The sequence below is a fragment of the Ascidia mentula genome, chromosome 4 (assembly GCF_947561715.1).
Source record: "Ascidia mentula chromosome 4, kaAscMent1.1, whole genome shotgun sequence".
NCBI classification, from domain to species: Eukaryota; Metazoa; Chordata; class Ascidiacea; order Phlebobranchia; family Ascidiidae; genus Ascidia; species Ascidia mentula.
This window is the reverse complement of record NC_138569.1, coordinates 17,283,626-17,300,275: the sequence shown is the minus strand read 5'-3', so window position 1 is coordinate 17,300,275 and position 16,650 is coordinate 17,283,626. Positions and strand designations below refer to the sequence as shown.

The following is a 16,650-nucleotide window of genomic DNA, read 5'->3' as shown; positions in this document are numbered from 1 at the left end:
AACATTTGCCCAAAAAGTTTAGTATATTTACAACTCATTTTAATGTTTTTTTTATTTAGCAAACGGAGTAACATCGGAATGCCCTAATTGTGATACAATGTCTACGGACAAACTGCTGCACTACAACGTTCATCACTACCAGCAAAATCCTACCGCATGCGTGAATTCATCAGAGGACAATATTGTGTGACGGTCATAAAAAACAAATGTTAACAATGACAACAGTGAGTTACGTAAACTACAAAAATGTCCGAGTGGCGAGTTGTAAACAAAATTAAACAAAGTTTAAGTTTGTTCAAAAACGATTAAAAAATTTCATAAAATTTCTCCAATAAAATTACACAATCTCGTCATTATATTTACGCCAAATCACCACCATGTGTTAAGTAAATGACCAACAAGTCTGTGGACGGAAGATAAAAGTGTTCGATTAGCAAACGAGAATTTCCTCTTTCAAGGGCAGCCAACACACTTCCGACCGGGGTCGGATGTCTTTCATCGTCGACTTGTTTGTTTGCAATCTGGTTTGCTACAACTAATTACGCGCCAATCGCTTTCAGCGTCAGCGTCAGACCTTCCGCCGTCAGAATGATGACGTCACGAGCGCGGGCGGCCGAATTATTTTTCCTCTCTTTTGTCGATCGCGTACCTGAGTCGGCCACACAGCTCGTTCGCCTCCCTTTTTCGGCGTGACGCCCCGTCGGCTCTCGGTCCGCCAGTGCACAGCTTCGCCTTTCCGAAATAACAATGCCAACGCGCGCGTTCCTCTGGAATCACCTAAAAATTTTAACAACGAAAGGGTCAGGTTTAAGCAGGAGTTTATAGCAGTAGAAAGAATTTAGCACAGCGGCAAAATTTAACGAGATTTGTTTTTGGTTTGTTGCAGAACTTAAGGGTTGTCGCGCCGCGTCAAAGAGGCTCTGAAGGACGCAGTTTTGGCCGCCAATATTTGTTCAAGCATAAGACGTAATACCTGACTTGGCGCTGCGCAGTGTAGTTAACGATTTGCCAGAGCGAGCTTGTCGCGCGTGAGGGAAATGTCCTTGAGTCCCAAGCAAACGACCACAACGCCATTTTCAGTAACAGACATCCTCAGCCCGCTCGACGAACCCTACGGTCAACAGCACGGTGCTCATACGGTAGACGAAAGCATCAATCTCCCACCACCTTCAGTAGGAACAGCATCAATAGCTGGACGGCGGGAAATTCACGACCCGTACAGCGTGTCTATGGATCCTGGACACACGGTCGCAGCGTCCAGCGGCCTACACGTACCAAACCTCGGCGGCTCCCTAAGTGCAGGGTCGACCTCTCCGCCCATGTCGTCGCTCTACCGTCAGCCCATGTCGATGGGTACACCGCCACACCACAGCGTGCATCACCATCAGCAAATTCCGACCGCAAGCGTGCCTTATCAGAGCGTACCAACAGCAGCGGCGGTGGCAGCTGGTATGAACACTGGGTACAATCTTCACCCCATGGCCCCGGCGCCTCAGGCAACTTTCCACACGATGCCGGGCTCTGGATCGTCAACAGGTTACTGCAACGGCGCCGACTTGCCGTCGTACAACAACGTGCAGGCGGCGGGTTGGTACGGTGCGCCGGCAAACCCAGACCCGCGGTTTGGAACCGTTTCAAGTGAGTTGAACTTTTTTGAGATTTTAGCGTTAACAGTTCTAAAAAGTTTGTGTAAAAACTACTCCAAATTTATATTAATTGGGGTGATGGTTCAATCTGAAACCGAGCAAAAGTGTTTTAAATGTCTTTGAAGGTTTGAAAGTTAACTTAAAAACTATATAAACCTCTTGTCACGTTTGTCTATTTTGAGTAGATAACAAATATGTAAAATATGGTGAACGTGTGAGATTTATTCAATAATTTAAAATAACGTCGCACTCTAGAGCATCTATAGAAAATGCAATTGTAAAACGGTTTGCCTAAAAACACATTAGAAAACCATTGCATTCCTAAAAATTCTGCTAATTATGAATAAATTAATACATTACAATAATTGCATAGTTTCTTGTCACATTGTAAGATTTTCCGCGTCATTATCTCAGCGTACCGTTGTATTTGACAGACATCACAACCAAATATTTAATCGGACAATATATATTTTCCGTTTGTCTCCTCCAAGTCAAACAAGTGCCAAACCTGGTTGCACCATAACGCGTTTTTGATTATTTATGTCCGGAATAGCCACAAACTCACAAAAAGAAATATTGACAAGCTTTATCGGTCAGGCGATGGTTGTTATGGGCTTTCCGCTTCGTGTTTCAATCGGTCGCCATTTTGATTTTCGCATGCTGTGGTCAAGGTATAGCGCTTCTATATGACTCTGTAGCGCTAAGTTTGACGAATCGATTGCTTCTCTAAATCTTATTTCAACTGAATTAATCGCCCGTCAAGTATGCGAAAAATTCAGTATTCTTTACCAAAAATCAACTTCATTTGAAAAGGCGACAACTCGTGTTCGAATCTTTGCTGTGCAGAACCTGCGTGAGCATTTGCCCTCTTGCCTGCGTTTCGCTCATTTGTTCGGGGTTGAAATCTAGCAATTATTCTTTGAGGGCGGCATAAATTAACGCTGTCTTTGCTATTGCCCATTGGGCCACTACTAATCGCTATGACGGTACGCGAGGTCTCATATACCAAACATTGGGATGATGGTGCTCTTGCCCATCATCTCAAGCAATCTTAAAGTGCGCTTCGTAACACGGGCTGAGAGCAATTCGCCGTTAAAGTAGTGCCCGTAGTGCGCTTGGCTGTGCCGGCCGAGGACCTGGAGCCTGCTAATAGAAGGCCGCCGATGACGAGATAAGAACACCTCGATACGTAAAGGGCCCGCGCTCATAATTCTAATATTAAGCCAATGCAATAGTGTTGTGTCCACAAGCTTGGAGACCACTCAGACGTCGGTGCTTCCGATTGAATGGGAAGGAATCTCTGCGATAAGCGCAGCAGAAGTGCACTTGCATACAAGCGACCTTTGAAGAAGTCCCTGGATGGGCGACTTGAAACTGCCGCAATGGCCCCATGATCAAGGGTGCTGGATTAGACTGAGCGTGCTTTGCATTACTGCCGATTCGGGGCTTATAGTCAAACATAGCGCGTACCGCCCGTTGAAAATAGATTGAAAATCCTTTTGCACAACGCAAAAATAACCGACGGATCCTATATTATCAAATGCACAAGTAAGTTGATATAGTAATACAGTGGTCGAGCTGACACACCTGTTCTCCCAATAATTCAACGAAATACCACAACTCGTGGAAACGAATGGAATACATGTTACCCTATATCTGCAACACTGCAGATATAGCGATTTCGTATTCTTAAAAAAATTAATAGAAATAATAATGTTAGTGGATTAAATTCGCAGTTTCTCTTTGCTAAATTCCCAGGGGCACTGCCTCAAATGTTGTTTACCGCCCCTCGTTGTCATTTTAAATCACAAAAACTAGCGGTTTTCAATCTCTGAATTAAATACATTGGACGTGTACTTTCCGCACACCCATTAATTTGCTCTTGGCACACTTCGGAAATAACAGCACAGAGTTCAATAACCTTAATGCAGACGATAAACGTTCCGCGTGAATCAGTATCAATGCGAAAACGCCCATTGAAATTAGGCTTGTAGTTAGACTTGATTTCGGAACTTTGCTTACGTGGGCGAGTTTAAACATTTTTGGCAAACACGTTCTCACAGCGGTTACTGGATAAGGAAGAGAGTTAAGCGATAACAAATACCACTAAGAACATATATTTTTTGCCAAAAAGCCTTTGTTGGAAATGCATTTAATATAAGTTTAGAAACCGAGATTTTTAGTGGTTGTTATTCTAAAAAAACGGAATATCGCTTATTCATTTGGCACCGTTAGATGCGTTTTATCAAGGCAGCCATTTTGTATTTTTCCACCCACGTGTAAGTTGCAGCCGCATCCAGTTACCAGGCAACCGACAACTTACGATACAACAACGAACGCCCAACAAAAGTTAACGGCGTCCACCCAGGATGGGTTGTGTCTCGTTGGAAAATCCCACAATTGCGGTGAAGGATTTCGCGTGCGCTGAAACAACAATCTGGCGTAATCGGTTGCGCATCGAAACGCGACCAATGCTCATGAAGATGTCCATATATTGCGATTAGCGTTGCGTTGCGGTGATCGGCTTTTTCCGGCTCACTTCACTAAGAACGAGATTGAGTAGCGTTGATTCCAGAATGATACGCCACGCGCCAACGCGAATCGTTCTTTATTTAATTAGGTGCAGCTGCGTTTGCAAATCGTATCTTATCGTTCTTGCCCACCTTCCATCTGAATCACAAATCTGGGGTTGTGGCAAATGAACCGTTAAAATCGCCGACAGTGTTCAATGTAAAGAAATGCATACGAGCTATCTCCATATCATACAAGTAGTGAATGTTACTTTTTTGTTTATCTTTTGTCTTTTAAACTTACCTGTACTTCCCTGTCATATTTCGATTAGCTTAGTCTTACACCTTTAAAGTGTTTCAACCAGGGGTTGCTACGGACCCCATTTGGGGTCGTGGAACATAATGTTTGGGGGTAATTCTATGTTTTACGCTTTTTGTTGTTCATCAGGGGTCAAACAGATTTTTTTCAAGATGGGTTCGCCAAGAAATTTCCCTTTCTAAATGGAGTTATTAAAGAAACAAGTTTACCTTGGTGTTTAAACCACATTAACAGCAAATATAGACGTCAGGGCGAAGTAATATTTAAACGGGGCGCGTGGATCCAATGGAATTAGTTTGCGAATTGCGCGTTCGATTGTAGATATTTATCGAACGCCATAGATTGGCGCGAAAATCGTGACAAAGCAATACGCATTTGGCGCATTAGACGAACAGGTTATATCCCGGGTGGCAGATTTGCATCGATAAACGGATAATACGCGCGCGAGCCATGCTGCGAAAAAACATACATCGACCTGGGTTCGCGTGTAGCACAAATCCGTATAAATCCGAGGATGTTCCACGGAGAATGTCATGTAAAAATTCGCAAGTTGAATATAATTAATTTTTGCTAAAAACGTTGAACACTAAAAGCAAAAAATGGATATTAAAATCATTTCAAGAATTTAGCTGATACCAAAAAATACTACCGAACGTCCAATATGCGTTTATTGTGTTTGCAAACACCCATATTCGCCATTTTGTGCACAGATACGACCCGGCAATAACTTATTGTTATAACAATCCAACAAACCTTTCATTTCTTTGCAGTGTCCCGTTATCTCAACCCATCGGCAGGAATGGGGATGAACAGTTACGGGGGGGTGAACATGATGTCGGGAACAGGGATGGACGGAATGCACAAAACTTTATTACCAGCCTCACAACGGCGGAAAAGGAGGGTGCTGTTTTCACAGGCACAGGTGCGGAGAAATATTACAAAATGTGCGATTGTGGTAAAGCGTTTGACAGCCTTGCAAACCTGAGTTCGAGAAACTTAAGAAAATTCTTAGTTCCCGGAATTCATTTTTTTTGAAACGCTTCTTATGTTTAACCTGAGAATTAAAAACCGTGAACCCAAAGGCCGTGCCCTTAAAAAGTCGCAAGATTTAAAAAGAACTGTTGCAATGACTGTTGAATTTTAAATGGTGATCCTTATGGTAAAAATACATCGTAACTTTGATTTTAAATAATGACTAAAACATAATCGTGTCTGGGTTATTGGAAAAAAAATCGTAAGAATATTAGATAGATTTTTTTCAAAGTCAATTTACCCGTCGATGGGGACAACAAGCGATCGACCGCAAGCTAAACTTTGTCTCGCAACCGCGCAGGTGTTCGAGCTGGAGCGTCGGTTCAAACAGCAGAAGTACTTGTCGGCCCCCGAGCGCGAGCATCTGGCCCAGATGATCCATCTCACGCCGACCCAAGTAAAAATATGGTTTCAGAACCACCGCTACAAGAACAAGCGATCGCTCAAGGACAAGCAAGCCCAAGTGGACGCAGTGACCGTCGCTACGCAGCAACAGCAGCAACAACAAGGTTCTCAGGTGAATGTTGGGTCCCATGTAAAGTTGTGTGGAAAGCCGGATGTTGCATGAAGGCTGTTAGTGTGTCTAACTATTTAATACAGAATCCCGTAATTGTGCGAGATAAAACATTTTGTCAGTCATAGCGGACACTCGGCATCTTGGGAACAAAAATTTGTCGACCTTAAATTTACATTAGTATTTTTGTTTCAGAATACTAACAACCAAAATCACCACAGCAGCGAGATTGCGCACCAGCAGCAGAAGCAGGCGATGGTTAGCGGCGCACACACACCTCAACAAACATATTCGCCAGTGGCTGTTGCCGGAACCGGAAACGCTGGTCAAGTTCAAGTCGTGACTTCGATCGTTGAAAGCGGCGATGGCTCCGCTCATCACATGGTACACGGGATCGTTCAGCCTGGACAACAGAACGGCGAACACTCGCCCGGACGGCATGCCATCATGTCCGACGTGTCAGTGAGCAGCGACCACGGGGTCGAGGAGTCACCAGGCATGCATATGGCGCTCACCCCAGTCGCTCAACCATCGAATATTTCGGAAGGTGGAATGGCGAACGGTGGAGAGGTGGCAATGAGCCAATACTCGACCTCCGTCAAAATAGAGGAAGGCACAGCAACGGGTAGCGAAGGCTCGAATGCGGTACCCCACAGTCACTACATGACCGGGGTCAGTGCAACAGGTCAGCACCAGGACCTCATGAACGTGAATGTGACCACTCTTAACACAGTGGATGCGTATCAGCAAGTACAGCACCATGGCCACCACCACTTGGCTATCGGCAACGCAATGCTCAACGACTCTTCGCTGCTCTACGGTGTGTATCGCTGACTGCGCGCCGACCAATGCCGTTCGTTTGCCAATTGTGCGACCTGCTATCAGCCAGTTCCGCCGCAAAAGCAAACACTGATTTCGATTCGTGCTCACTCGGCTGTCATCCGGGCAAAACCGCGATCCAACACAATCATATTTAAAGACTTATTGTTCCGAATGTCAATCCCGCGTCTGCACGCCGCAATCCCAGGTTTTACGCGCAGAGACACACAACGTACGACAAGCTGCCGTGTGCTGTTCAGTGAGCGGTCATCCTGTCAACATGGTCGAGTGTGTGAATTTGATACGAGTCGCGAGTCGACATTAGAAGCGGGCTAACGCTTTGATACGCACTCGAGAATGCCTCGTTGATGCGCTCTCGAGACCAGTGTGTAAATCCACTTTGCTCGACTTAAAAGGAACAGTCAACATTATGTATCGCACATTGGAATGGAGCGCAATTAACACTTCATTGACATGTGAGCGAAACCCCACGGGGAAGCACCTTCTTTGGGGTGTCTCTGTATACAAATTTATCTTTGATCGTGAAGTTTTTGCGGATGATTTCCCGTCAATGTACTTGTACAGGTTAGAGTGTTCACCATTCCGCCTGCATTCCTAACGTCGCCTATTGCTTTTAGTCACAAACACACACGTTGCGTAGTTTCTCGTTTGCGATGAACTCGTTTGTTTCTCGCGCCGTTCGTCGATACGTACTTTACCTATCCATCGCGAAACAGGATAAACACCGTAGTAAAAGATTTGATCTTGAAAATGTGGTGTGTATTTTTTGTGTTTGTATTGAAGAGAATGCAGGACAAGTTATTTCGAGCGTAAAAATGTCAAATTGATAAAAATATGATGTAGTTGAGAAAAAATACTCATGTCATTAGTTCAGCACAGAAAAACATCCGCACAAGCAAATGTGTAAAAAAATCCGACTTTATATAGCCAAGGCAAAAATAGCTATGCAGCAACAGCTTTATGAAATAATCCTTCACAAAGTCAGGAAGTATTCTTATTCGGGCTTACGTCATCGTTTAAACACACATGCCCCCGGGTACCTGTTGTCACAACGGATGCAGTTCCCGACCCGTCACTGTTACAGTGTTGTTACAAAGGCGTTCACCAAATACACAGTTGCGCTGCGCGGTCGTCACAGAAATACGCGGTTGCTTGCTTAAAGGTCCCATTTTGCCAGCAATTTATCCAAACACTTGCGAACGGCAAAGTTCGCTTTAGCACACAACCTATCCACACCTGTTCAGGGATTGGAGATATGCGTGGTTTATGCTGTGTCGTATATATTTGGCATGATTAATGACACAGTGTGCTCTACGGATACAGCACTTTTTGCAACTATCTAAAACAACCGATCTGTAGAAGGCAACTCGCATTAAAAAGCCGCAATTATAACCAGTTAAGCGATGGTTCTTGTGTATAAATTTAGCAGTCAAATGTTTGGCATTCCTTCAAGCAAATCCGATGCACATTGTTTCAATGGTTTTAGCAACAAATGACTGGAAACTCATAGAAAGCGCCTGTGCTGGCCCAGTCATACTCATCAGGTTCAAATTATGCACGGCGTCATTCAACAAACTACGATATGCCGAAGTCTATGTAAAACTTGGAAAACTTTGCGGGCGCATTAACCTGTCCGCTTTGTCGCACGTCGAGATAACACGGCGGAAGCGGAGCTTGTTTGTCCAAGCAGGTTTGCCTTCGTGGGATCGTCGAAGGAAGGGCTCCGCGATTATCACCCGATACAGTTTTCGGTACTGCTCCAGTCCTGGCGCTGTTTCAGTGTGTATGCTGTTTGCAAGACAACATACTTCACGACAATATCGGAATGTCCTTTGCGTATTAATCTGGCTTTTTTTCTCAAAAGCAATTCACGTACCATATTTTGCAGCGCTAAAATTGGGATCTGATTTCTTCACTTGTGACTGGGATTCATTGCAAAAACTGCCCCTTGGAAAACACCTGTAAACCCTTGGACTGCCACGTTGTACACGATTATTTTTTAAATATAAGACTTATATGCTCAGAAAGGACAGTTGATGCAGAAACATTGATTAAAAACACGAAACAAGAATTTTGTTTGTCTTGTATTCACTGGATGTGAACGTAAGCAATGTGATTATTTATCCACTGTGAAAATCGACCTGCTGTGCAAAGCGAGGCGTCAAAGGCGACTCCTTAAATACAAGTGTTAAGTCATACCCAGAACTCTGGGCGTCAAAAAAGGAATAGAAACTTGGTCATTTCGTCTGAAACACCTTCGCACACAGCACATATAAACCAGCGGGAGATTCGGACGTTTCCTCACCGCGACAGAAGCAACACCTCATAGATAAAACTTGGCAGCGCCACAAAGGACGACCGATAGCGCGAGCTGGGTATTGTTGTTTCTGGGGCTTCGCGGGGAAGCGTTGGGTGCGCAACTGAATCAGCTCGCGACCGGTTAGTGGCAACGAGCTGTGGGAGGTTCACTGGGACAAACGCAACTGTGGTGACTGGTGGTGCGGGAACGACGGGACGCCTTCAAATGGACGTTGTACAAACAAGTTCCAACGGGAGTGCTGAAATCCGGGATTCTTCATTCGACCCGCAAATATTCTCGTCTTAGATTCAGACATCTGAGAGAGGGATATTTTCGACCAGATTCTCACACAATAATCGACCGAATATACCCAGACCAAAAGTCAACAATAATCTTATATCGTTTTCAATATGGTGTAGCCTGAATCAGGTAATATCCATTCACAGACCATGGTTAACGCCTTTCACACCTCCGATATCCTTTATCTACTCACGTTTAAGTACTTCCTTGTTTTTTTAAGATCAAATTTTACACAAATCAAATTTAATTTGGTTCGATACACAAAATTTGAATATGTATAGTTGGAATTAGAAGTCCAATGCGAAATGTTTTTAGGATTTATCCCCCGTGTTCCCGTCAGTCAGGTTCATTGGTAAAAAAGAGAAACTCTTTCGGGGAGGAGTAAATTCACCGCTCCGCTTATGCCTTCATATCGATCGTATCGGATCACATGCTTATTCGTGGGGGTTATTGCACTAAATCATATAAAGGCCTCTTTCTTAAATCAATGTGGCCGCTGGGGTCGGGCAAGCGAACGGGACCCAACCGGCGCATTGTTTCAATTTGTGGCATCGGCAAATATTTTTTCAGCGCGATAAGTCTGTTGAATTAGGACGTCCTGGCTCAGACTGCCGCCCAATGTTGAAACTCGCATAACAGAGCCGCTATATTATACTTTAACCAACTTGGGATTTTTCAATATTCGTGTAGAAATCGCAACATGTTGTAATTGATTAAAGTACTGTTTAGATGCACAACACCTGTATTGCTGTATTTTTTACAGTGTTGACCCAAAGCGCGTGAATAAATTTACAGTATTGCAGTTATTTTAGTTTGTCATCCTATTAATCAAGTGTCACTCAAGTGTTGGGGGAACATCCCGCCCGACAAGACTCACAAGGTACGTCGACACGCTTTCTGTGTGTGCAACAATTATTAAAGCATTAATCCTGGGCCGGTGATGGCGTGAGAAATGGCGGCGTCAAATATTTGCCTTCGCCAAACAATTTACGCGTGCACAGAACGCGAGCGTGCCGCGTAATCCATTAACAACCGGTGTAGTCCATCCTCAATATAAGGGAAGAAAACCATTTTGAACAACGTTGTTTCCCAGAAGTTTATTCAAAATCCACTTTTTATGGGAGTAGAAAGTCCAAGCGTGTGGCATCCTCGAATTATAGCCTATAGTTTATGATTCACGTACGGACTGGTTGCAAATGCTTCACGGACCGGTACCGGATCCTAGATTTGAAACACAAGTATTTGGAATACGATTGTTCTCGTCTGATTGGTCAATAGACTGAAACAAGTTTACTGCCACTGTACATTGAACATGGTGGACAAAACAACATTGGTTGCAACTATTCTCAAAAGGATCCTTGGAGTACAGCCAGTAAACTAGATTTTAAAGGTTAGAACTGAAACGAAGCATGTCATAGCGAGAACGGGTGATCTTTAAGTGGTTGTGCACTATGCCATAAAAACTCTACAAAAAATGGTGGAATCTATTTCGACAAAACAGATGAATTAACTCAACAATATTACGAGACTTCTACTAGGAATGTGTGTAGTGCTTGCTACAGGCACTATATACTTTGTCCGGATACGCCCTAATTGCAATTGTTAATAAGCAACCATTCCCTTGGCAACTCCTTGTTTTCGGTGAGGGCAGAAATGCAAACAATCAAGACCTCAGAGACCACAATTACGCTCTGCCTATCAAGTGCAGTCACAGGAAAGATAAATATGTTCGGAAAACATCAAATTTGTGTATCGTGTCCAGAGGTCGTCGTCGTCTTGCTCGCGAGTGCAAAGGGCAAATTCGTCGCGGAGCTGTTTTTTTGGCAGCAACCGAAGCCAGAGACCGAATACCCACGCCCAGGGTATGTTTGTCACAATTAGCAGCCTGGTAAATACGTCCAGTGACCCGATGGCGCGAAGATTTTCGATAACACCCCGCCTGCCCGCTGGCTGCTCTATTTGACTGTTTGCTTTTTCAATCACAGCAACACACCGATCGAAAAGCTTTAATGTGGGTAAAGTGCAGTGAATCTAGTACATGTAATAGACGGTTACCGGCAATTTACTGTTGTTACAGGGAACAAACATGTTGGTCACGCGTATTCCGACGGTATTGCAAACGTAACCAAGTGTTCAAAAAGTTTGGATTTCAACACCAAAACGAGGTTTGGGCAATCTTAACGACAAAACAAAAGCACTAACGTGTTTTGTGATTCTGGGCTAATTTGTCACAAGCTTATACGTCAGGGATTATGGCGAGAAAAAAGAATGCAGCACCTCTGAATATCATGGACTGAGGAAATTGGAGTGCAGCTCAGTGCACGAGTTCAAGTAGCCACGAATCCACCTGAACCTTAACGTTCTTGCGCGCGTAACATCCCAACAATGTGCTCACCGCTGTGATGGTAATACCCTGAATAAAAGGCGGTCGAGACTAGCGCCCTAAAGCGGGAACAAGTTCGCCACAGCGGGGCAGCCGCCACCCAATACATTGTTACAATAGGAACGCCTCCCGTAGTTCGAACGCACTTTGTAATGCGAAAGTGACATTGTGACGTCACACGCACAGGGAATTACAAACGACGATTTTAAACCTTGAGGCTTCAAGTCAAGTTCATGATTTAAAACTTGTTGCTTCTTCGTTACGAGTTTTTTAGAACAAAAAGATGCCCCATACTGATGTTGGATCGTGTTTAACTTTCCACTTATAAAAACCGCTTCGTTGGTCATTTGTGTGACGCACGTTTATCGCTACTGGATTCACCGCAACATCTTTGACTGCGCTTATAATTTCTTCGCTACAGAGAGAATCGAAATAAATTCTAATTCGATAATACTTCAAACAACACATAAAGATATATACCACGCTTCACCGCGCGAGGATTTCAAAAGCGATTTCAATTTCAAGTGTGGAATGATCCTCTAATGAGCTTGGGACCAAATTACTGATTGGGACAAACCAATATGCGGCGGATTAGGCGATGTCAGATCAGTCAATGGTCAGCAGGTCAAGTGGTAATATTCCAGTTCACCTTCCTGATTACCGGCAGCATATACCGCAAAAATGGGAAGTCGCACAGATTCGTAGTTAGATCGTCGACTTGGATCTTCTGCATATTACGCCTGTCAACATACGCGAAACGCGTAAGCTCTTGTGGCGACTAAAATTTTTTCAATATGCGAAATTTAGACAACCTCGTAAGAGTTTCTAATTTTCGAAATTGCTGTTTTTCATGATATGTTATCAAAGTAATTTCGGCTGCATTCGCAGTTTCACATGTGACATGAAAAATCGTCATTTTAGAAGCGACATGCTGATAAGAACCAGGATACTTTCCCAATGACCGCGCGGGGACCATTATCACGAAAAAACAAACATAATGTATATGCTGCATCCTCAAGAGACTTTTTTGGGGTTTTGGTTGCTTGTTTTTTATGTGCATTTTTGGCTCTATTGCGCTCATAAGTGTTGCTGTCATATACATCCGTGCCGGTTTTATAAATAGTTTTTTTTTGCCCGGATGTCGTCCGATTTATCACATTTAAATATATTTGTACACTGTATTGTGACAATGATAAAAAAAGGAAAATGAATTAATTTGAATTATAAAATTTCCTTGAAACGTGGCTGGTTTTGGCCACTTTCGGTGCCGGGTGGTACGAAGCGGGTTACTCGGCCGTCCAAAGACAACAGGCCCACTTTTGGCCCTTTGATCGGCGCGCCGTCTAATAACGCTGTTTGATTGGAACGATGTCGACGATTTGTTGTTTCTGGCCACTTTAACATCCTCCTGTTTGCGTCGTCGATTTCTTGGAACATCTGCATTGCGAATATATTTTGAAGCAGGCGATTCGAAGGCTGTTAATGTTTTTTTTTTGCAACAGTAATCGTATCTAACTAAAAGTAGTATCGTACCCTACGGTAAATTATCGTACCATAAAACAAATGAAAAATTTATCGAATTATCGACAACCCTTAATTGAAAAAAAATATATTTCTGTCATTTTTCTCATTGCAAAATGTAAATTGTAAGTTGTGGTATTAGAGAGGATAGGGTGGTTTTGTATTGCTAGAAACTAACAAAAAAATCCCGAAACCAACCCATAGGAAGTAAGTTCTCGATTTCCATATAATATCCCCGCTCATGAAAACTTCGCCGACGTGACACAACTCGAACGGATGAGCGGAAAGTCCCACCCCGTTGATGACGCGCGCCTTGCATAGGTGAAAAGCTCTGTGATATATCTGAGATGGTGTCGTCATCAGCGTCAATGTTGAATCGGCGTGGACACGAGTCAACGGGTTTCGAGTGGGAAATGCCTCTGAAGTCGGCCGCTTCACTCAGCCACCGAACACACACCTTCCACCAACAGTTTTGCTTAGCCTTACTGTAAACCAGTAGGCCCACTACCGTTTTTGGCGATTTAAGAAGCCAACAATGTGATAAAAAGACCTTATTTCATTGCCTGACCTTTGCGATTAGTAGAGTTTGAATCTATTTATAAAACAAAATGTTCCAGAAACTTTTTCACATTATCATAGGATAAATATGATGTTTTGTTATGTTTTCATTTTTAGTTGTAGTATCTATTAACCTTGCCAACCCTGATATTAAATGTGTTTCAATCAATAGTGCGAAAATTAATGCTCAACTTAAAACATCAAGTGTTTGGACTAAAACCATTTTACTCTTCTTGTAATTTCTCACAGCAGTTCGGGGATTCAGAGCAAGGATACGTCAAACAAAAAGCGTGCACACAGAAGAGAAAAAAATCGGTCATTACAAACTACATGTATCTGCGATTATCTCGGAAAACTTATTTGAAACAAAAGAGTTTCGGTGTAACACAGGCACCCTGAGACGTCATCGATGGAATTACGATAATATTCGTACTTTAGTTGAAGAAGAAAGTTTTTGTTTCCACAACATTTCGACTCAGCTTGACCTGTAGCCAAAACGCAAATTTGTTGATATATTATCGAGATACGATACCAATGCTGAAGCGTCATGCTTCCGTTGTATTCACACGAAGCTTACGCGCTGCTTTGCGGATCGCCTGAGTAAACACCTGCCATCGCATAAATCGTGGGAACAGCCTATTACTATTATCGGTGAATATGGAATTGGTGAAAAAAACTTTTCCAAAACTGGCACGGACTTGCAGTTCGAAGTGGGTGTGTGGCGCATTTTTATCAGTCTCGTTTGGACAGAATGAAGCGTGGGACTTTTTCCCGGTTATTTTGGGGTCAAACGAGCTATTGGCGCATGTGTCATAGAAGCCAACGCATCGCCGTCGCTTTCCAAACAGCCGGGACCGAATGTGGGAATGTGCGGGCGAACGGCGTAAATCACGCGCTAAACTAACAGCGGCGATTGGACTAAAAGCGGTCACTCGGCCTCGAAACAACAAAGCTCATAGACGGCGTTATGGACTGCAGGTGGTCAGCAACTAGCCCGGAGTGGCTTCGCACCTTTTTCACACATGAAACAACAGATCGGATGGGGGTTGGGTATCGAGCAGCCACAGAAGGGCATCGGGCTTACCCACAACAAAGCAAGCACTAGGCGAATATTTATCGGTCTAGAAATAATGTATGTGACCACTTTACTGCTTCAAGCCGTTATATGATGGCCGCGGGTTCAACAAACCGCTACACAGTGCACAACGCTACATTGGCAGCTGTGTTTATTTACATTTTGTGGAACTTTTTGTAAGTTTTCCGCTGTCAGTGATTTATATTACATATCATACCTTATAACAATTTACTCTCATTAACAAACCATTTATTAAGACGCACCTTTTGCCTCTGAACATTTTAAACACCGAATGCTCTCCTTCGCAGCTTCGACCACTCAAGAGGCTAATTGGTTCACACTTCTTCATTTAACTTACAAGCATGTCCAAATATGTTATGCAACAGTTGACATTATTACATAATAGTCACTCAACAACCTACGTATTTCGGCGTGTTGTTTTGATGAGTCGCCTTGTTGTAATTAAATTTTGGAATACAAACTTAATTGCAATGACTTATTTCGAAGGGCATAACTTATAAATGCAGAAATATGAAAAATCAAATCAAAAATTCCAGTGTGAAGAAGAGAAAAAGAGAGAAATCCAAGAGGTATTGTGTGACAAATATATATTGTACAGATTGAACAGCAAATAAAATTTTGCATCAACTGAATTGTTTATTTTTTAAGAATGGAATACGATTATTGTGTATCCCTTAAGTTTAGTAAAAGTGTAAAACAAACAAAGTGATTAAGTAAAGAGAAAAAAGCAAAGTCAAGCATTTAAAAATAGCAAAGGTTTGAATTCAACAATAGTGTTCAACATATACAAATGTGCCGAATATTGAATTCAAACAATGTGTTGCAGGCACGCCTCGTATTTCAATGGTTGGTGGCCAAAGTGAAAAAAGGAACAACGGCCCCCGTCTGTCGCGTCAACGCCGCGAACGGATTCTCACGAAAGTGCCACCCTTTATTGCCACCTAACGACAAGAGAAAACAAAGTGAACGTAAAGTGAAATTTTAGAGAAGTGTAGATAGGAAAAACAAAACTGATTTTGTGAAAGGAAATTTGAGGACGACATGGAGTTACAGATACAGGCGGAAAATTAAACGCAAGAGAAAGACTACCTGGAACATGGGCGAATGTCTGGAGGAAGTTTTCCAGGAAATGACATGTTTAAGAAGAGCTGACCTTCTTTCACCTATAGACCTATCTCCGGTAAATGTTCAAATTAATACTATACCTTCGAATATACGTTAAGCACCGAATTCTGAATTAAGTTAAAAATTATTTGCCACTACATTATTCTGCCTTCTCATCACTTTTTGATCACGGATAATGATCAGGTTTTGTAGAACCATCGTAATTGTTTAAAAAATAGTGCTGCAATACTCAACCTTTTATCAGTAATTAAAAAAAGTGAATTCCACTGTACAGGAGATGGTTCAAATTAGTGCCAAGAAGTGGGAGCAGTACGCCAGACGCAAGAAATGCCTCGACGCTGAAAAGCTGACTTGTCGGGCGGAGAAGACGCATCTCGTAAAGCAGGCTTACTGGCGCCGCGAGCGGATAAGAGTGTTGGAAAGAAAATTGCGCAAACTGGAGGCAAAAGTTGAATCAGCCTCTCGCAAGAAACTGAAGGTCGAGGCCAAGCTTGTACATTTGGTGGA

At 43.1% G+C, this 16,650-nt stretch overlaps 1 protein-coding gene across 1 annotated transcript; it reads left to right on the top strand.

Moving 5' to 3' along the window:
• The first annotated feature begins 1,037 nt into the window (after positions 1 to 1,037).
• Positions 1,038 to 6,855, top strand: LOC145898806 (uncharacterized). Its single transcript, XM_082987430.1, has 4 exons — positions 1,038 to 1,638; positions 5,246 to 5,397; positions 5,809 to 6,024; positions 6,217 to 6,855. The coding sequence occupies exons 1-4, from the start codon at positions 1,038 to 1,040 to the stop codon at positions 6,853 to 6,855; spliced, it is 1,608 nt and encodes a 535-aa protein (XP_082843556.1).
• Positions 6,856 to 16,650: the final 9,795 nt, after the last annotated feature.